Source organism: Platichthys flesus, chromosome 4, assembly GCF_949316205.1.
Source record: "Platichthys flesus chromosome 4, fPlaFle2.1, whole genome shotgun sequence".
Taxonomy (NCBI): domain Eukaryota; kingdom Metazoa; phylum Chordata; class Actinopteri; order Pleuronectiformes; family Pleuronectidae; genus Platichthys; species Platichthys flesus.
This window is the reverse complement of record NC_084948.1, coordinates 2207884-2229678: the sequence shown is the minus strand read 5'-3', so window position 1 is coordinate 2229678 and position 21795 is coordinate 2207884. Positions and strand designations below refer to the sequence as shown.

The 21795-nt window shown below is 40.2% G+C and overlaps 1 protein-coding gene across 1 annotated transcript in view; it reads left to right on the top strand.

The window, feature by feature from the left end:
- The window catches only part of kirrel3b (kirre like nephrin family adhesion molecule 3b), a 166070-nt gene that overhangs the window by 108168 nt on the left and 36107 nt on the right, over positions 1 to 21795 (top strand). Inside the window, exons 4-5 of the mRNA XM_062386827.1 lie at positions 9841 to 9998; positions 16330 to 16480. Of these exons, the coding sequence (XP_062242811.1) occupies positions 9841 to 9998; positions 16330 to 16480 (309 nt within the window). The remainder of the gene's footprint in view (positions 1 to 9840; positions 9999 to 16329; positions 16481 to 21795) is intronic.

Genomic DNA, 21795 nt, shown 5'->3' with positions numbered 1-21795 from the left:
AGCCGATGTCTCACATTACCCCTACGTAGGTATTTTTTTTAATATAAGTTGTTCTGTGTGTATTGACACAAGGGATCTCGTTCATTTTGATCTGTAAGTAAGATCAATGAAATATTATCTTAAAATATTATGAGAATGTTGAAGAACTGTCTCACAATGTTATCCGCTCCTCCCGGAAATCCTTCCCCATCTCTCCACAGAGTAGTTTTTGCAGTATCCTGCTAACAAAATACACTGACAAAAACACAATCTCCATGGTGGGATAAATGTACCTGCATTTATTGACTCATTCCTCTCACTTCAGTGTGAGTCATAGAAGTTTCTTCCACTCTCTTATTCTTTATCTTTTTCTTCTCTTTAAGTCACCGAATGATTTCTAGTTAATGCAGAGGCATGGATTTCTTTGATGATTACATTTTCTTAATTTAGCGTGTTGAAAGGATACACAATTAATTTGCCAATTATTACAGAGAGTCTTTGTACGCCAGTTATCTCTCTAGATTGAAGATTAAAATGGCCTAACAGATATTTGGCAAAGATAAACACGCAAGATAACAAAGTGGTCAATATGATTTATCACTTTTGCACACATTTCCATAACAAAAAATAAGCCAGCTGAATTGTTGCTCTCCCTGTGTAATAAATGCAGGTTTTCTCACATAAACAGACCTTCAGTTTAATTTATGGCTCAAAGCATATGCATTACTCGCATTTTGTTTTTCACTTCAAGGGCAAGCGAGGGTGTTTAACAAGGCTTAGCCTTAGATACATTTTGACACGTTTTCATAATTTTCTCTATTATGATCAAGCTCTGCTTGGCACCGGGTCACAAGACACACACAAACGGACTGTGATCAGGCAGAAGCTGGGAAATGCTTTCAGAGGTTAATCTTACTCAAAGCAAATAACCAGAGGTTACAAAGCTTGACTCTTCATCTGCTGAAAATATTTCCCTTTACTTAAAACACACGGCCATGTTAAGTGCTGTATGAGGCCAAGAGGAGTTGTTTTCTTTTGTCCCTTTTATACATACGATTGCTCCTGGGGGATGACAGGCTTTCCAGCCCAGCGTTTTGTTAGTTTTATATTTGACCCCATTATTTTCTAACCAATACCTCGTACCCTCCATTGTTGTAATGAGTTGTACATTCAGTTGTTGCAGAGGGGGGTGAAACTTCATAAGATCTTTCAAAATGACAGGCAGTTCATTAATAGAGTGTGAGCTGGTCCTCTAACAAACATTGTTGATGGATCATTGTGTGCAAGCTAGTTGTTTCCCTTTCCTGCATTGTTAATGTTTTGGACTCGTGCTTCAGCGACAATATTCATGTACACAAAAGCCCAAGGGTATCTTTTGTTAATGTTGCTTCCAATTGCCAACGCTGAATCAGCCATTTCTGTGGATAAGTCTGAATTCATTATTTTTCAAGGATCATCCTTTTAGTAATGGAGTGAACTTTGAGGGCAGAGTAAAAAAAAAAGAAAAAGAAAGAATCTCCTGAGTAATTAAAAGTTCTCATTCTGAAAACATGACAGAAACTGTTCCACACAGTCCATGAATGTGTATTTTGTCCAAACCACGATCCGTGGCGTTCACTCTGCTCTCTGCTGAGAGCGTGTGAGCTCTTTCACTGCTAATTTAACCAGTGATGCTGTTCACAGCGAGTGGGAACAGCTGACTAATGATGGGTCTGTAATAAAAGACATGGTTTGCAAGTGTTGTCCTGACTATTTAACAACAAATGCAGTTTGGCTGTTGTTGCTTCTTGGGAAAACATTTCTCAGTAAAGCAGTGGCTCTGTACGTTCTGTTTGTCTGTTCACCTGAGCTAGGAGTACTGGGGCATGCAGTGTTTCAGAGGAGCTTCTGTAGAGCTGTGTGACAGCTCAGCACGGACAGAGGTAACTTTAATTAGACCGCTACTTAATGAGAGGTGTTAGCTCTATTAGCTCACCGTTAATCACAGAACATAGCAGTAAGCTTTTTGGGTGTGAGTACTGTTTAGATGCACATCCTTTTGCTTACCTTTCTCAATAATTGTAGATACTAGAAATTAGCTATATCCTTCTTACTCAGTGTTGCTGTTGAAGTTGTGAGTGCATACATAGTGGTGGACCCCGATCCAGGTGTCAGCTGATGGTGGATCCTGATGGCTGCAGTGGACAATGATTGTGGACTATGGTGGCATTCGAATGTGATGGTGAATCATGATCATGCTGGCTGGTGACAATGGACTATTTTTACAACAGGATTGCTTGATATACATTATGTATACTCAGATACTCCCCCATTACTGACAATAATCTATTATGCTACAAAGTGTTTATTCTAATCAATGCTGCAAACACCCTTATCTTTCTGACCTTCTCCTTTACACGTGGCACCCATGGACTTCTGTCCGTCCTGGGAGAGGGATCCCTCACATGTGGCTCTCTGAGGTTTCTACCTTTTTAGAAGACCAATTGTGATTTGTGAATATGGGCTATACAAATACAATTTTATTTGATTGATTGATAAGTGGGTTGAGCCAGATTCTGGGCCACTATGTCACACTCTATTCCAACAACGAGTTCAGTAGGCCTTCAGCGGACTTAACCAATTTCTCTCTTACAAAACTAATTTCAGTCTAGCCATGCATCTAAGTGGAAGCACAGGGAGAGATAAGGTGTCCTAAACGGCATTGCTTCTTCGAGAAAAATACGACTGTAGTGCTTATATTAAACTGCCTTTTCTGCCATTTTGTCTGAAACATGATATGGAGTGATAACTACAACTATGATATCAGAGGGACTGTGAGCAGGTGTGTGATTATGGCAGACAGACTGCATGTAGGATATTTTCTTTTCCCTCAGCATCTCAACAGAAGGAAGAGAAATAATGCAAATACATCTGTGCTCTGCGGTACAACAATACCAACTGTGCACAGGTACTGAGCTGATTCAAATTCATGCTACACAGTAAACAGGTTTGCTTCAGCTGACTCTAATTGCTATCAGAAGGGAATGATTGACATGAAGAAAAATGTAAAACATTAGCATTTACTCATCTCGCAGACACTTTTATCCAAAGTTACTCACAAGTGAGGAACAAAACTTAAGCTCCAGCACAGTAGAACTCGAAGTAAGTGCTAAGTGCTAAATGTATTCAACAAGACAAATCAGGAGATCAGGTAAAGTGCATTGAAAGGGAATAATAAATGCGAGTTAGGCATGTAAGCTGTAGGAGGAGTGAGGAGAGGAGGCGCTCTCTAAAGAGATTAGTCTTTAGGAGGTTCTTGAAGAACTGCATAGCAACTTTATACACAAATGAGCAGAGATGAGAACAGTATGTACGGTGATTGCCTTGTCTGCTGGAAAGGCAATGCCAGTTCCTTAGAGGAACGCTGTGACCAAGAGGACTCAGTCTCAGGAGTTGCTTTTGCTACCTGAATTTGATTCTGGTGGCCTTGGGTAGCTAGTGGTGGTCAAGGAGCAGGGGAGTGACATGCGCCCTTTTCAAGTTAAATCTCGAAGTACTGTCAAATTGTGGAGCATCTTTTACGGTCTCACAGAAGGCAAGCTCGGCAGAAGGGCATTTCAATCATGGTTAAAGATAACCATTGCCTGGATTTAGAGGCTGCATGGCATTCTGACTCAGGTAAGGCCAGTTGTTTTGTTTTGTTTTTAGTGCAAATCTGTGCTAACAGTACGACAGATGCAACTTGGGGTGAGCGACGAGGGGGCAACTTTTGATCTTAGATTTCTTGGCAAGAATAACCTGTTGTCAAGTCTTAAAAGGGCTAATAATTGGCAGATCCATTATTTTCAACCGGGATCCCGTTATGATCCTGAATTTAAAATGTTTCTTATCCCGTCCTTACAAACACATAAACACATACTGTACACACATAGCACAACTGGGTAGTGAGCAGCAATGTCAGCACCCACCCAATCTGTGGTGAGCAGCTTTCCGGGCTGCACATGGCCGCGCTGTGACGGAGCAGTCACAGCACATCTCTGACAGCTCTAGCATCCCCCCACTCCTCATCTCATCGTCATCTCTCCTCCCCTCCATTTTATTTTGCACAGTTCATTTGGTCGATCATGACACCGACACGGACAAAGATTACTGTTTCCTTTCTGTTCGGTCTTTGAGTCTTCTCTTGTTTGTCCCCGATACAATTAAATTTCCATACCTCCATTTTTCTTCAAAGCCACATCTACACTCTCAGTTTATTCCTTACCATGTGGCAAAGCACATTTTCCTGTAAATCAATCATCTGCAGCTTTTTTTTTTTTGACTTTGTACAGACTGTCATGCTATTTGTGATTGCCAACTCCTATTCTGTTTAAGAATCAAATAATTCTGTGCGTTAGTCTCTCTTTCATTCTCATTCAATCATTTCACTCATTCACTTCCCCTTGTCATGTGTGTGCATGTGCACACGCATGGCTGAAGATCTTCTGGATTTCAAACAGGTGTACAATGACAGCACTTGAAAAGGGCCAATGATTTGGGCCGGGCAGCCACGCATGTCTCCTGCATTCACCTGTTCTGGGTATTCCTCTCCTTTTCTTTAAGAATTTTTTTTTCTTGATCTATCTATCACAAACTCTGCAAGCTGTCGCAGTGGGATGACAGGCGGCCCGTGCGAGCATTCCTCTGAAATAGACAGGCAAGTCAGGGAGCTCATTGTTGTTCGGGACACGTCCGCTGAAGCACAGCACTACAGCAGATACACATTGCTAGCCTTACCCCTCCAGCATCCTTGTGAGGAGCCCTCTCTCATTCATTTGCCTCCAAATTGCTTTTTCTCCCTTACTCGTGCTCCTGGCAAGCTGGGGTGCTCGCAAGGTTTTAATTTGATGCTCTTGAGAGGGTCCCCCAAATAGTGGTTTGACCCTAAAAACCTAGCAAGCACACCTTTGGCGACACTAGTTGTTACCAGACTGAAGAAAACTTCTCAGCCATTTCCACCAAATGTCATCATCTCCTTCTCGACTATTGTAAATTTAAGTTTTTATGTATTTAGGAAAATTGTATGTGCTGTTTTTGTAGAATTAATATGTAAGGCAAAAGGCAGTTTTATGACCCTCTGGGTTTATTCAGGGCCCTCTTAATGGTGACAGGCGTACTGCCTTGCACTGTTGAGTTAATTACACATCAATAGGCATTGGTCTCATTTATGGATAACTTTGATTATCCAGTAAAAGTAAATGATCTCATTGAAGTCCAGGCTATCTGACATCAGTGTGTTTTTTCTGGTTGATTTAGGTTTCCAAGATGGAGCTTAATTGTCAGATAAGTCAGATAGATCTGAAGACATACAGTACATAATTGAATCCCAAGTCTTATATCATACTGGGTGAGATAATAGACCTCTGACCTTAACCCTGAGCTAACCTCATCGCCTTATAACCCATGTAAAAACTGCTGGTGTAACAAAACCATGTGTGAAACTAACCCTAACCCTAACCCTAACCCTTTTTATTAATGAGAGTAATTAACTGTCTAATTAACATTCTCAGGTGATACCCAATTCCATACGGCTTTGATTAATACAGACATATATTAAAACCCAAACTCCTTTGTGACTGATCTGCAATCAGTTAACCTTGATTTACACCAAACCTGTATCACAGAAATATGTCTATATGTCAGTGTCTGTGCGTATGCATGCAAACAGTATATGTATATGCATGCACATGAGAATGCAAATTTGCCAAAGTGTTGAAAGGGATTACATTATTATCCCCAGGAAGAAAAAAAATGTAGTGAGTGGAGCAGGGTGTGCAGTGAGTCAACCCTGTAATTAAAGAGGAGCGATCAATCTGTACCACTGACCACACTACTTATGCCAAGTCCATTGAATGGCTGCCGTAAAGAGCTAATTTAGAACCATTAGGGACTGCCGAGTTAGCAAACAGCCCAGTAATGATGATGGCTGATTCAAGTTCAAGGCTTGGCCTCTGAATAACTGTCAGACCTGGTAGTCATAAGACAGGATCCGTGGAAGATCCCAGATGAAGAGAAAGAACTAAATATCTATTGAAATTATTTTTTGCTCATCATTTGTATTAATTTCTGTTTTTATCCTATGAGCCTTTAGTGGTGCTTACTTAACTAATTTAATCCTCTTTGCTCCTGGTGGGAGATACGATTTCAGCGTTCTTGTATAGAATTGTCTTGTGCCACATGCTCTGCCCTGCCCCTCGTTAGGTCCATCTCCTTTAATGGTGTTGTTTTTCCCTCATAGAGTCTATCTTAGTGTAACCTCTGGGATTTGATCCTTGGTCAGTCAGAGGACACACCCTAACAATCAAATTCAGCAGGAATAAATACTGTTGCACAGGCTGGACGATACAGCAGATTTGTGGGAAGGCATCAATCTCTTTCATGTCACATGCTGTCACTCCTCAGCATTCTGAGCCACACAACAGCATTGGTTTTACATAGCTTTTTACATTTACATTTCAGTTTCATGGGACTGTTGTTCTGAATTCCAGACTGGCTAGAGTCCGGCAAAAGCATTCATTCTAGTATTCTTTTTTTTGCTGCTTTGTCCCTGCTGACAAGACTTCCAAAATAGGAAATCTCATCATTATAGCTGGATGTCCACATACATGGTGAGTAGTGGCACACATGGACATCACCTGGGGTTTGGAGGCATCAAAGTTCAAGTCTGTCTGTTTGACAAACCCTTTCCCTAGAAGATTCCCAAGGTTATCTGCAAACTAAACAATTCTAAAACTTGACCAACAAACAGTTGTCCTTATAATCTAGTCCATCTTTTAGCTGTGGCAATCCTTGAAAAAATGCCACAGAAACAGGGCTGTAACTTGAGAGACAACAGATTCAGTCCACACTGTTACAAACTGTCCCCACTCTGGCAACTACTGCACACAGTAAGACCTAAAACACAATGAAGGACAGAAAGACACAGACTTGTGGGAGGCAGGATGGAGGCAGCCAGGCATGCCCTTCTTCCCCTTGTCTGTTCACCATTCACCCACAGTGTTCTGCTGGCAGGCAGCCCTCCAGGTGAACATGACCTGAAAGTGTAGCAGTGCACTATTTGGTCTGCCTGTGACCTCCTATCTCCTATGTAGCCCCACTATGCTCGAAATCATAAACTCCTCTTGCATCCCTCAGTGGAAAAAGGAGGCTGAATAATAGTAGACAACTGAGACAATTAAAGGTCAAACTGTAACTTACTGAAACAGCCTGCTAGGTTATAATGACATATAGACATGTTTTCTTGGCCCCCTTTTCTGACCCTTGCAGCATGTACATTGCTATGTGTAGAAAGATGTAAAGGAGTATTTCCTTCAACAGCGCGAAAAGACTATGATCGCCCTTTCTCTCCAGATGTTTGAGCACTTTTAAGCAATAATATGAAATCGCCTTACTTGGATGTGCAGTGCAGGAGACCTATCATTCCCCTGCTGTCCAACACCTTTCTAATGGATGGTGTTGGACAGCCTTTTTATGGATGCCTATATTTAATTAATGTTTCAGTCATGTGTGCAAAAGACAGGGACAGCGAGCCAATACCAATGGGTCTTTGCAATCAACTGTAACAGTGCTACCATCGGGCATCATTTTTTTCATCTTCTGTAATGATGAATGGGTTATTTTTCTCAAACAGCCCATCTCATGATGCCTTTCACATGCTCCCTATCTCATTTAGATGCCATAAAGTGTCTCCAGCACAAGCATAATCTCATGCCATCTTCTTCACCTCGTTTCTAGTTGCTGATGAAGGAACAGGAGATGACCATGTTCTCACACAGATCTTTTCTCACTTGCCAAGATAAGCACACATTGTTGTTTGATGTGCAAGTGCTGACCTGAGAGCCCTCGCCTCTCCCACCCATCCGCATATTAATGAAGAGCAGTTGAAAGGGAGCCGTCCAGAATAAACACCATGTTTCAAATTATACAAACACAACAGGAACCATTGAGTGGGAATTGCCTTCGGAATCACAGGGTTATGGGTCAAGTTGGTCATTGGTTTAGTCAGAGTCCAGACTAGACTGTTCCCACACTGGTCTTATTAAGTTCTACTCATTGCTAAATGTGTAGCAGTGATGCTCATATTGTCTGACAATTTGCACAAACAAACATTTCCCATGTTTTATGTTATAAAGGCATGAGTCACAACCACAAGGCCAAAAACACCAACCCTGTGCACCGATTAACCACAGCAAGACTAAGACCAGCTTGTATGTGACAAGGAAGTGCTGCTCCACTTAATCTGTGCCGTGCCAAAAATTCCACATGGTCCTTTTAATAATGGACATTTGCGCAACTACTTACTTCGGAGATACAACGTAAGAGCATCCAGTGTATCTGTAAATATTTGTTGATTTAATGAAGAAATTGGTCCACTAACAAATCAAAGTCAAGAATAGATAAATGCAGACGCCACAAAGGATGATAGGTAGTATGTATGTTATACAAAATAATTTTGTCCGCTCCCAAAATTTGATAGTTAACCTAAGTCAAAAATTCAAACTTACCAGATCAAGTGTAGACCGTTGACTTGAACATTTGTTCAGCCCATGGTCAGGTGTGAAAACCCCCTTAAAAGCTCAACTCATTAAACACATTGGAATTTGCTCCTAATGTCATTACAATGTGCAATTTCAATGTGCAAACAGTTATGCTAACAAAATAACCATAATAACAAGCTTTGTTTTTTATTATACAGTTTAACAGTTAATCATAGTTCGCGTAACAACACAATAACAAACACATTGTGAAATCCTTGGTTTGCATTAGCACTCAGCACTATTTTACCATTGGGGAGAGTACAGTAAACAGCAAGTATGAAATAACAGTAACACTTTATTTAATTTCATGTGAATCCTATGATTCACATTCATCAGACTTGTCATTTCAATACAGCCTGGATATCATGGGCACTGCCAGTAAGGAATATTATTAAAAGTGATAATTATAAAATGCTTTTGTTGGATGATGTTAAAAATGAATGAAAGGCAACTAAAACTGAGTTAGATAAGTGGATAACCTTTTCTGTAGAGCAACATTATTGTATAGACACAACTGAAATCACATCCTGATTAATGTCTACCATGAAACAGCCCTTTTATATTTATTGTCATTAAACATACAAACCGGTGTCTCAAATGAAATTGTTCTTTCTTTAACTCATCTCGGTGCTGTCTGACAGCATAAATCCTACCCATAACAACCTTCCTTCCAATTATGATGCTTTTGCAGGGGGAATATGGCAGCTGCCTGCAGCCTTTGATTTCATCTTGCCCCAGATCTGCATTGTAATGAGTACTCAGGTTAATCAATAATTCACTGGAGTTTCAGTTATAAGAAACAAAAAAAACAGATCGTCTCCTGGGCCTAACAGGGATAGGACTTTGATCAGTGCCATTTAGAGGCATGCATAGCATTGTTTTGATGCTTATTTTTGAGGGGTTTATATATTTATGTGTTCACTGTATGAATGTGGATGGTTGGATGGATGGTTATTTTACTGTTCATGCAGTTACTTTATCTTTATTTATCTACTGCTAGTTTCCATAAAGAACAGGAAATAACATTAAATCTATTTCTCTCTGTGAAATTATTAGCTCCCCTGAACAAGTAACCATAAACATGGCTTTCATTCTTATAGAAACGTCATTTGCATACAATAAACTCAGTCCAACAACAAAACCTGTTATATATCGATTCAAAACTCAATTACACACATACTTTACTAATGGTTCATATTAACAGAATGACTCAGTAGGTATTGATTTGCTGATACAAAACTTCCATTCATTATCATCTGTTTATCATATCCCTAACGCCTCCCTCTCTGTGTGTCTGTATCAATAGTTCCCCCAGAGGACCCAGTCATCAGCGGAGGGCCAGTGGTGAGTTTGAGGGCTGGAGACCCGCTCAATCTGACGTGCCATGCTGACAACGCCAAGCCAGCAGCCTCAATCATTTGGATCCGCAATGGCGAGGTCCTCAATGGGGCCATGTACTCCAAGGTAAGCTTAGAGGTGTGTGTCATATCAGGTTTGTAGACAAGCTGGGGACAGGATGGGGGGTGAGCTGGTGGGCGGGGCTGAGCCGTTCTTCTTTTATGACAGGTAACCAAGAGGGAGAATGAAAACAGCTACTTAACATCTTTGCAAGTCATGTTTTGCTGTAAATAACAACTGCAAAAGTGTTAAACAGTCATGAGCATCCAGACTCCTTTTTTAATGAAATCCCTTGAAAATCCAGGTTGTGTTCTCATTGCAAAGGATGCTTTTTCTTCCTTGTAAACAAATGAGCTCAAGCAGATGGTAAGATCACGGACCTAACTTTCAGTGACTTTGCATTTCTCTCTGGTGTTTTGATCTCCTCCTTAAGTGTCGTCTTTCTCTCGCTGAATCTTCCCTTTGACTGTCCCTACCTCGCTGTATGCAAACAATTAGGTACATCAGAGCAGTTTGCAATGACCTCATGCATGGTGAGAGCATGGAGGAGCGTGGATGGAAGTCAATGTGTTCCACACAGCTCTACAATGAAATAATTCAAAACTCATTTGAAATAGGGAAGAAATATGAAAACAACTATGTAGAAGTCAAACTTGATGTATTGGAAACACATTTGTATTCATACTGTTAAGAAAATGTGATCCACGTGTCCCACATCACAGATACCTACTGTGGTCTGAGTGATAAGATCACAAATCCGTCTTCACTGCATCTTGGGTATCCAAGTGTTAAAAACAGGTCAACTGGATATCAATTAGTCAGTTAGAACTGAAGAAACCTCCTGGATGAGAGCTGAAACATCTTCAAGAACCTCCCAAGTCCAGTTGACCTGTTTTTAGCACTTGAACATACCATGACCTGAATGACTGACAATCTCCACAGACATGAAACTTGGGTACATTCACACCTGTAACGAGAGGTGTCCGCTTGAGATTGGATAGCCTGAAACGTGTGGTAATGCCAGGTCTAAACAGGGTTGATGATTCTCAATTTCAGATCATGTTCTGACTTTTTATGCCAAATAAAGCAATAGCCACAGTTTACAACATGTCTGTGTCGAGATCATCATAAACACACCACAGACTCTTGATTGACATTAGCCCTCAAGGCTTATCATGCAATCAACACTGTCATGTTCTATTTCCATTTAAACAAAGGACATAAATAGACGAGGCACTTTAGAGCACTAACACCTCCCACGCTTTGCCTCGCTCCCTATGCTGCCTCATCCCATTATCGGCTTTTTTCAAAGAGTAGATAAATGCCATTGATTGGACTGGGGTACAGCACCAGGCCGATTTGAATGAAGTCATTGCTTGAGGTGCCGCTAACTAATGGTGGGCGGAGAGCGCGTTTCCTGCCTTCACTTCCTCTCATAGCGGCGGCAGATGTGAGGACATTCTGTGCTGGTAGAGATGATGGATGCTCACATGCCCGCGCTGAGCACAAGTATGTCCCTCTTCCCTCTTCCCTCTTCCCTCTATCGCCGACCATTAAAAGCAATGGGTTCGATTAAAAGAAGATGACTCTTTTTTGGGTCCGCAGAGCAGGCGGGAAGGGGACATTTTGTTAGCATAATCATCTGCTCTGACGGTCTTCTTATATCCCGCAAATGAAGAGGACTAATGTGAACAGATGTGGTGGGGGATTTACGGAAATGGGTTTCCTGATGATGTTATATCTAATGATATCACTGACCCGAAGATAATTTCCCACCCAGGCCTTCAAAAACCTCATCTTCCTGACCTCTTAGAAATCTATTTACTGGACCAGTGGTTAAAGAGAAAGAGTATGATTAAAGCTATCACTTAGTAATAATGTGTGTGAGGTTTACTATATCAGCGAGTCACTGAGTTGAGGCATTGCTGATCATTAGCGAGGGCAGCTTTATAAAACAAAAACAGAACTCTGAGTATAGAAAGGAGCTAGCACCCCTAATAATCAAAAGGCAGAAGGATTTCCCATTAAGGTGAATGGTTAAAAAAAGATTATAGGAGTGAATACTCAGTGGAGCTCCTCAGTGGCAAACAGCAAAGCTCAGTTTGTAACATGCAGTCTCCAGGTCTGAGCTGTGGTGTGGGGATGTGCTCACTTGCTATATGATATGTCTTCACCGGTACAACATAGCATTTGAAAAGAAGCATGCATACCAGAAAGTTATTCTCCCCAGTGTGCAGCATGTTTTCTCAAAAAGCTCCAGTGGGAGGCAGAGAGGTGAACTGGAGACCAGGGATTGATTTTGCTGTATGGAGGTTTCAGACAATATCTCTAAATTTAAAATAGTATATTTTATACCCTTAACTTTGCAGTACAATCATGTAGATGTTTAACACAAGGGGACATTGCTGAAGTTCCCATACTTTGAAGTAAAAAAAAAAGATATTAATATAATCTTTATACATATTCAATGAAATATAAATACACTAATTAGTCAATTAATATATTTAGCTTAACTAATGTTAAGCTAAAATATATTATTAACCTATTCATAAATATTCTGTATAATAATAAAAAGACTGATTAATTTGTATAGCACTTATCTAAACATGGTTGCAAAGTGCTTCAAACAAAAGTTGATGGCAAAATGAGGAATAGGTCGTATTAAAAGATATTTTGTTCAGTACAACTCAGGAGCCAAATCATAACATTATACGTTCCCACAATGAGCATGTACTGTGGAGAGAAAAAACTCCCTCATTAAGTGGGAGAAACCTCTGGCAGAACCAGACTCAGTGTGGGCGACCGTCTGCCTCGACCGGTTGGGGTGAGCAGAGACAATGGGGAAGAGAGGAGGTGGGTGGTATAGAGGGAGAAATGGGGGTGGGGGGGAGAGGGGGAGAGAGAGATCAGGAACATCACACTTGAAGTCTCTAAGACTGATGGTTGTAAAAAAAATGATTGCAAGTTGCATGTTAGAAAAGCTTTCCTGTAGAAATAAGTTTTGAGCAGTGATTTCAAGAACTGTAATGAGACATGCTGGCCGATCTCAGGTTAATACATATAAATGTATGTGGGGGCCCGCCCCTTTTGAGCTTGTATAGTACAATGACTAAGCAAATAACTGGCCAAGTAAATGAGCCCCTTTGTGGTGCAGAATAAAACTTGACAGATTGAATAAAACCCACAGACATTAGGTCAAAGGGATGTTGGATGGGTCACAATAATAATAATGTATACATTTTGAGCTTTTGCTTACTTGATAAATGTACTACCGTCCCTGAGAGGCTTCTCTTCCCTAGGTGTGATATTAGTGTCCAAATCAAAGGTTTCCCTTCATGCGGCCAGGTCCCAATGGGTCAATTTAATTTCTTACCATTGTAGATGACTTTGGGGTCTCAGTGTCTCTCATATATATTCGAGTATTGGCCAAATTAGAGAACTGAAGGTAAATATGAGTGTACATGGAGCCAAAATAAAGAAACCAACCTACAATAGCATTCATAAATATATAGAAATTAGCTTTGTCTTCTGCAATGTGTCAAACGCTTAAGACCTGTCAACACCCTGCAAAATATTCATAGGTGAGGTCAGAAAGTGTTCTGATCCCAATCTGAGTGATTTGTTATTGGATATCTTTTGATACTGAGTCCGGCTTTAATATTTGATTAAACATTCTCTCAATCTGACACTTTGAAATAACAAGGCGGTTCACGCATTAGGACTATTACACACCTTATTCCTTACGAGCATCTTGATCCAAATACTTAAGGTCATGAGTGTAATTTATTGAAATTATATAAACCAGAGCTCAGTTAACCGATTTTAACTCTGATAATTAATTATCTCGTAAACTATCTTTGAAAAGTACTGACAGTGAAAGCACACAAACTGACATCAACCAGGTTTAATTATTGAGAGCTGATATAACAAACTGTCGACAATGTTTGACATTTTAACCAGAGACAGCAAGACTCAGAGACGACTAAAAATCATAAACTGCAGCTCAACGTTTTCGACACTGACTTGCTAATGATTATTAGCGTCAGAGCTTATGTACCTTTCCAACCTCACTGTCTGAACTAGCGAGTCACTCAATTTTATGGCAAAATAATCTTTCACTTTCACACAGTGAAAAATGCAGCACTGTTACTATGAACTGTAACATCCCTATTGTGCTAAAAAACTACACCATCTGGAATTCATGATCAATATAATAATAAAAGCAAAATAAAGCATGTCTAAAAAGCAATTTTGATAAATAGACATCAGAAAAAATGTCATCTGAAATTCCAAGTAAACACAGTGCTGGTTCAGGACTAACAATGAATTAGCTTGGCTAGCAGCACATCAAGTTTTATTTAGTAGATAATCTGTTTTGCTCTGCTAGCTTTTTTAATTAGAAGTAAATCCGGTTTTGTAAGAGATTTTTTAAGCCACCGGTTGGTCTTCTACCGAGGTCAGCCAGGTCTTATGTTAAGGGTTTTCTTGGCAGTTGTGGCTTGACGAAGAAAACAATCCATCTCAAAATTAGAGCAAGATTGACTACATGGGGTACCGCTACTACCACGGATAACAGAAGAGTTGTGTTAACAACTAAAATTATAGTTTGGTACATCAGTTTGCAAAAAAGGGAGCCGACAGCGTCTGCTAACATTTGCTGACACATTAATCAGATTAGTAAAATGAGGAGTGCCACTTTGCTGTTACTTTTACCCTCCAGAGGTCAGAAATCATATAATGCATCTTTAAATATACATGAAAAGAACCAACCCTTTCCATCTCAATCTTGTTACTTTTGTCATTCCTCTCCCAGTATGGTTAAAAGTATTCTTCGCATGGCCTCCAGGCAGTGATGTGAAAATGTATCAGTTTGTAATGTGGCATGGTGTTGAATTCAATGCAGCAGCCAGCTAACCCCCTTTTCTAAGATTAATGACTTTAGACAGGTCCAGAGCGACGAGGGAAACAATCCTGACTGTGTCAGAAAGGATATTACATTGACATATCCTGTGCCTGACAGCTAATGCGTTCTGCTTTAGAAGTGGCTCACGCACAGCTATGAATTTCATCACAAGGTTCTTCACTTACAAATGGACTCCATCTATAATTTCTTTTTACTGCAAAATTCTCACTAATGACACGGTAATTGTATTTTTCAGAATGTGCATATATGCTTATGCAAAAAGGAAAGGCACATACATAGATTATAGTTTTATTTAATAGAAGCCCTTCCATTAAAGCAGAGAAATGAGGAGATAATTGCTGCTGTTTGACACAATGAGAATGGACAGGTTGCTAATGATTAATGGGTAGCATTTGAGAGTGGTTGAAATATGTAGCATTCCTGAACTTTGAGAGAACATGCGCTTTCAATCCTTACATCTAATTTACCTTAAAAGCCTTTCAAGTGCTTTTGTTTAAAATGTTAAGCTAGTATACATAAGTTAAGAACATTACATTCAGGGATGAATTGGCTTGGAGACCAAAACATTGTATATAGACCTTGAGATTGAACATGACGTGTTTTTGTGCGATACAAATCAAAGAAAAGGAAATGTCCTTGAAGCAACCCATACATCTGTGAGGCTAATCTACAGGTGGCAGTGCAGTAAAGCAACTCCACAGTGAGCTCCCTATGGCCAACATTGTGTTTGTATGTTAGGAGAATGTTTGATGTCCTTGACTATAACTGGTTATTTTTTGTCTTCAGAAGACACAGAGCATTAATGGGCCTCTCTTTAAGACATGGCAGGGAAATGCATCTTGACTTTGTGGTTGACCACACTGTGCCCCGTTGCCCACGCAATTTGTTCTAGTCAGTGACTTTGTTCTGTCCCGCACTGGTTAACATAGAATCCCAGAGCCCTCCCCTCAGCGTTCAAGAGGGAGCGAGAGCTACTGAGCGCTACCAACCGGTTCCAGATGGCTTCCACAATGTAGGGCTCAGAGGATGAGCGCTGAAAAGAAGATTGATTTCCTTTGTAGAGTATGACAAGCCATGCACTAGAGCACAGCTCTCCAGACACACAAAAGAGGCAAAAATATATATATATATATTTCTTTATTTTTTCACATCAATCGGCATTGCAATCAGGTTGGGCTGCTCTGAGGGTTTTCCTCTGGATCCCTTTGGACAAAATGTGTGTATTCATGAATTTGTTGCTCTTTTTCCCAGTTTTACTTCTTCTCCATCAAAGCTCATCTTGTGAACTGTTTATTCTATCTCTTTTGTTTAGCATACCTACTTCAGATTTAAGCTATTTAGATGCAATTTATGAAATCCTTTTATTGATAATGAAAATGATTCCATGGTTCCAGCCAAGCATTCTTTCATTATTTACACAACTGCCTGCACTGCTACTTTGAACTTCACTCAGTCCTTTTTCACTCTTTGCAGAGCTTGCTGCGGGATGGTAGAAGAGAAAGCACTGTGAGCACGCTCTACCTTTCAGCCTCCAACATCGAGACAGGTCAGCAGATCATCTGTAAGGCCTCCAACAAGGCAGTTCCCAATGGCAAGGAGACCAGTGTCACAATTGACATCCAGCGTAAGTAAACCACTTCTTTCTCTCTTTCTTCAAGGTTTTCAGTGTCTCTCTCTTGCAGATTTTTTTTTAAGTTCCTTTGTTAGTGATTGTGTGTGTGTGTGTGTGTGTGTGTGTGTGTGTGTGTGTGTGTGTGTGTGTGTGTGTGTGTGTGTGTGTGTGTGTGTTTGTGTGTGTGTGTGTGTGTGTGTGTGTGTGTAGGTGTGTGTGTAGGTGTGTGTGTGTGTGTTTGTGTGTGTCTCTTTATGACATGCATTTCTTTAAAAAAATGTGTTTTGTTTCAAACATAGAGGCGTGAAACTGTCAGACAGGCATGAATGACAAACACGCTAAACATAGGATTCATTTTAGGCTCTGATGGATATTTAAAATTGGTTACCATTTTACTTTCATACTGTGGGTGGATGCATTGGTGATGCATCACTTTTTTGTTCTTTATAATGAAATATCAGAGATGTCCATCTTGAATGAATGGGACCGTCTTCTTTTTGGTCCAGCTACCTGCCTGATGTGGCACTTTTTGTCACGCAGTCAGAGAGGGAAGTGTGCCCACATGTAAACTGATTGGTCACCATGTATAATGATGTGTTTCTGATAAATGCCCGGCATCATATCGTCACCCTTTTCTAACCGGGACAAATGAGTGCAGCAGATTTCTAATTAGCATTCCAAAATGTGCTCTTTAAACAATTAAAGCTCCTGAAAACATTTTTTCGCCATGCAAGATCAAACTGAGCGACAGCAGAGACTAATTGTCGTGATTCAGATTGTCTCCCAGAAGGCTTAACCTCTCGTTCCTCTGCCTCCACTCCCACCCCCTCAGCAGACTTGACAGGTAAAGTGCTCAGCACAGTTCAGCAGAGCCTCCGGAGTTTCTCTTCCAAATTAGCTACTCCTGAAATGAAACACACTGTAATTGAACTTTGATCCATTTGTGCTGGGTAACAATTTGCTCAGATTCAGTGTTGTCTAATTTGATTTAATGTTTCTTGGCTTGCCAACAGCATTTTAAAGATATATTTTTTACACGTTTAAAAAATATAAGCCCTTTTGCAGATACAAAAAATTATCAGTAATGTATATACTGTCTACTGCAAGGACTCATGCTTACATGTGTTCCGATGTAAAGAGGTATTGAGATTGGATTGGTGTTTTATGAAAACAGATGTTGACAAAGTTCAGTTCCTCATGATTATTCACATGCATGTCTATTTTTGTTCATAAACTTTGGTGAAGTGATAACATCCCATAGTATTGTGACAAAGGAGTATTGTGAAGGTGGAAATCTAAACCACCTAAATGTGACATACTTTACAATGAAAGTGACTAGAGAGTAGCACCCAATCTTTCAGAAACAATACGCAGCTGTTGAATAGATAAATGATGCAGCACTTGCACAGGGAATGGTAGCAGCTGACCTCCATTGACACCACATTGGTGTGGATAGGTCTGGCCTATGTGATTGCTCCTCCACAGAGGTCTGTGTGTGGCAGGACAGCTGCGGTTAATATTGAAGTGGAAGCAGCTGTTGTGGGGCAGCAGCAAACTAAAATGTGGGTCATAATTCAGGAGCTGGGTACTCCAAGAGTGCAGCCAATAATGGTGAATGTTGAAATGACCTGAAGGCTGTTATGGAAGTTTTCTGGAAACTGGTGAAAGAAGAACTCAGGCAGCAGCTGATGTCTTATTCAGAATATGTGAATGTAGACTTGATGCATCAAGGCAACAAGAAGGTGCAACGATAAACCAACGCTAACAGAGTAACACCAGCAATTGTCACCCCCAAGTCTGAAGATATCTCCCCCATATATCTCCTTCTACTTGCGTCAACCACTCTAACAGCACATGCTTGAATTTCTAGAATTACCCCACTCTATGTTACATGTATTTGTTCGCATCCTATTGGATAGTTACGCCTAAATATGCATTCCTAAGCTTCAGTTGGTTGTTTGTAACACTGTGAGTAGCAACCTACACCAATCGCTAACAAAGAGTTTTGTTTTACACATTTCCCCGATCTAGAAGTTACCTGACTGTTAAAACACACCTGACATGCCTGCTTGAACAAAATGCGATATAGCTTTCCTCCCAAGGTCCAGAGGTCTTCACGTATGACTTTGAGCATTGCACTTTGCTAGAAGCAGCAAAAAAAAACATCCTTGCCAGGCACATGTAATTGAAAATTATGGGTTTTGTAGTGCAGTGGTGCTGCTGTCACATTCTAACTGAAAGGGCCTGCACTCCACACCATTTACAAGTTTCAAGTGTTTTTACCAGTATCTCGTAACCACCTGAATCAGAGCTTTATGACTAGGTCATGCTATAGTTCCTGACTTCATGAGTTGTCAATGACCACTTTAATGCGCAGTGCACATTTGGACAGTATTTTTATAAATGTGATTTGTCCGCCTGTTCTGATGTATTCACTGCACAGGATTTGCAAAGGATCCAAAGCATGAATTTAGAACTCAGTCAGCTACAGTGAGCAAGGAGTATTTTGGACACAGCACCGACTGACAGTCAGACTCTAATGTACAGAAGGAGACACAGTATTTCCTCCTCAAATGTACTCCCAAAAAAATATGTTGATAATGCCATAGAAAAGATACAATTATTTAATTATATGTTTGTGTTTTTATGAAATGCTTGATTTTAATGCTATTTTTCTTTAAAAGATAAAATAAATTTGTTTCTCAGTTCATAACTCAGAGAGGGACGTGTTAATTTATTTGTTACATTTACGATAATCAACAACAAATCAATGATGAATACAGAGAAGAGGCAGGACAGAAGGGATTCAATCACACAAGGAACAGAGACCAAACTTGCTTCTGCCCACTCTACAACTTTATCTGTGAGCCTTTTCTTCGAGAAGGTGAAAGCCATCATCCTACCTATCAATGCAATGGTTCCCCCAGGCCCCCCTTGTCATCTTGTGAAATAAATGTAACACTTGACCATCTCTTCTTTACAACTCTACAAGGGTGTTCTCACTATTCTATAGCAAGAGCCAGTCACGTGCAAGGATCTAACAGTGCCGGCTAATAACTGTTGTCAGTATTCAATGCTTTCAGAAAAAAAAGAAAACATAGCCAGCAGCAAATCCAGCAATGATGTACAATATGTTCAGCATAAATTTCGATCTCATCAAACATTGCTAAATGTTACAGTACTTTCTAAAGCCACTTCATCTAAGGGATAAACATGAACTTGACATTCGTGCTCATTCATCCATCACACAAAATGACGATGCTGCCATATGACATGCTACATTTAAAGCTTACAAGGGTAAGTGATGCTGCAGTTTGGTCATAATTCATAAGATAATTAAACTGCTTTTGTCAAAACAGCTAGGAGGATGCCATTTTGCTTACTAATGATATGTTGTGTTGCTGCGCACACGTCTTCAGTGACTGTCCAGGGTTGCGTATGACAAAGTGCTGCCTTTTTCTATTTTTAATCAATAATTAATTCATTATTGGTGCTAATGGAAAAGTAATTCAAAAGATTATAACTGAAGAAATTAGTGGGTGAATGGTCATAATTTGTTCTCAACTATAAAATATTCTGCAAATACTGCATTTAGCTATACCACACGTATGGCTACACCATTTTTTCTGATTTAGTAGAGGCCTTTAGATAAAGAAAAAGGCAACTATATTACTTGAAACGAGAAATACCATGAATATAATACTTTAACAAGAACAGTCATAACTGGTTGCCAGTTTTAGTGCAAATATAACGTTTGGTTTCATGTCCCTTTTCACGTTGTGTTCTACAATGACCGTCTGGCTAATAATAAAGATGGAGGGATTAATAGCAGTCTCTAGTGAACGGTTGCTGTTCGTCTAAGTGGGACCCTGGTGAGGGCAGTAAAACAGCAGGTCACTGATCTGAAGCTAGACTGCCCTCTAAGCTAGTACTGCCCCTTGGAGATCTGAATGAATCGTATTATAATTTTCTCACTGAAAAGCCACTTTAATCTTTGGGTAGAAATTGTGCCCCATGAAAGAATGTATTCGAGATTGAATGCACACTTTTCCATTGGGATCAACTTGCCCTGCTAAAACTTTGACCTTAGGGATTATTTAGAAGCATTCAGTCTTGTTAAAGCAACTTAAGTGTTGGAAGTCTCACCAGGTTCAACTTCAAGTGTTTTTTTGTTTCTTTTTTGTTTATGTGTTGACAGCTATTGAATACAGGGTTAATACCTTGCAAATATTTCCCAGGCACCGTGTGAAGGCTGTATTGAGCGCAGAGAGATGAAATGGATATTGATGCTCTCATCAAATACTCAGTAAGACGGCAAATAAGCAGATTTCCCCAAATAGCTTTGTATCCACTGAAAATATGGATTTTATCCAGTGAGCATTCACACTGTTTAAATGCTGGCATTGGCCATTTTATCATTCTACTTCTCTTTGTATGCAAGAGCCAATATTAAGAATTAAAATTTGCATGTATTTCCTTGCCCTGAGTTAGCGAATTGAGCGTATTAGTGAGATAATATTAATAGCAACAAAAGTAATTAATATCTTCTCCGTCTGTATGCCCTTTCTCAACATTTTGTATTCCACTCGCTTCTGAGCTGAGGTGCCCTTTTTTCTCGACGCTCCATCCTTACAGCAATCCAAATGAGAGTAATCTAAAGACAACCCGTCGTGCTGCTCTGCAGCTTAAACCCACCTAAATCCAATGCATTTCACAACACCATTTTCTTTTTATCATTGCTTTAATGCTTGTGAGTTACATCCACCTCAGCATTTTCACTCCCACAGAAGTTCATACAGCGTTATCTGACCAAGGGTTAGACAAATTAGCATCCAAATACATTATGTACCGGTGATGTTGCCAGAATGAAAGGAGTTTATAAACATCAGAGGTGATTCAGAACCCGGGATAGACTGCTGACTTCAGTTGTCCATACCAGTCCATTAGCTGGCTGTAATTATTTGATAGCAGAGAGGTGGCTACTCCCTGATGCTTTTTTTTCTCAAGCAACTTGCATTACACCCTTTGGACTTTAATCACTACACTCTCCTAAATCCCCCCGGCATACAACCACTGCAGTGAAATATGATTCTGATGCTGCAGTTCCATGACGCGCTGAATCCCACTCATCATAAGTTAAAATATTCTCGCGTCCAGCTGCATATCTGCAGAGCATTGCCCCACATGTGAAAAGGCTCCTTTCACAAATGGTGGGAAATGAAAGCGCTGGGGATGCGCAAAGCCGAGCTTTTCCTCTGTGTTTGCATTGCAAACAAGCTGAGCCATGTGGGGGGAAAACGAATGCCATTTGTTGAGACTAATTAATA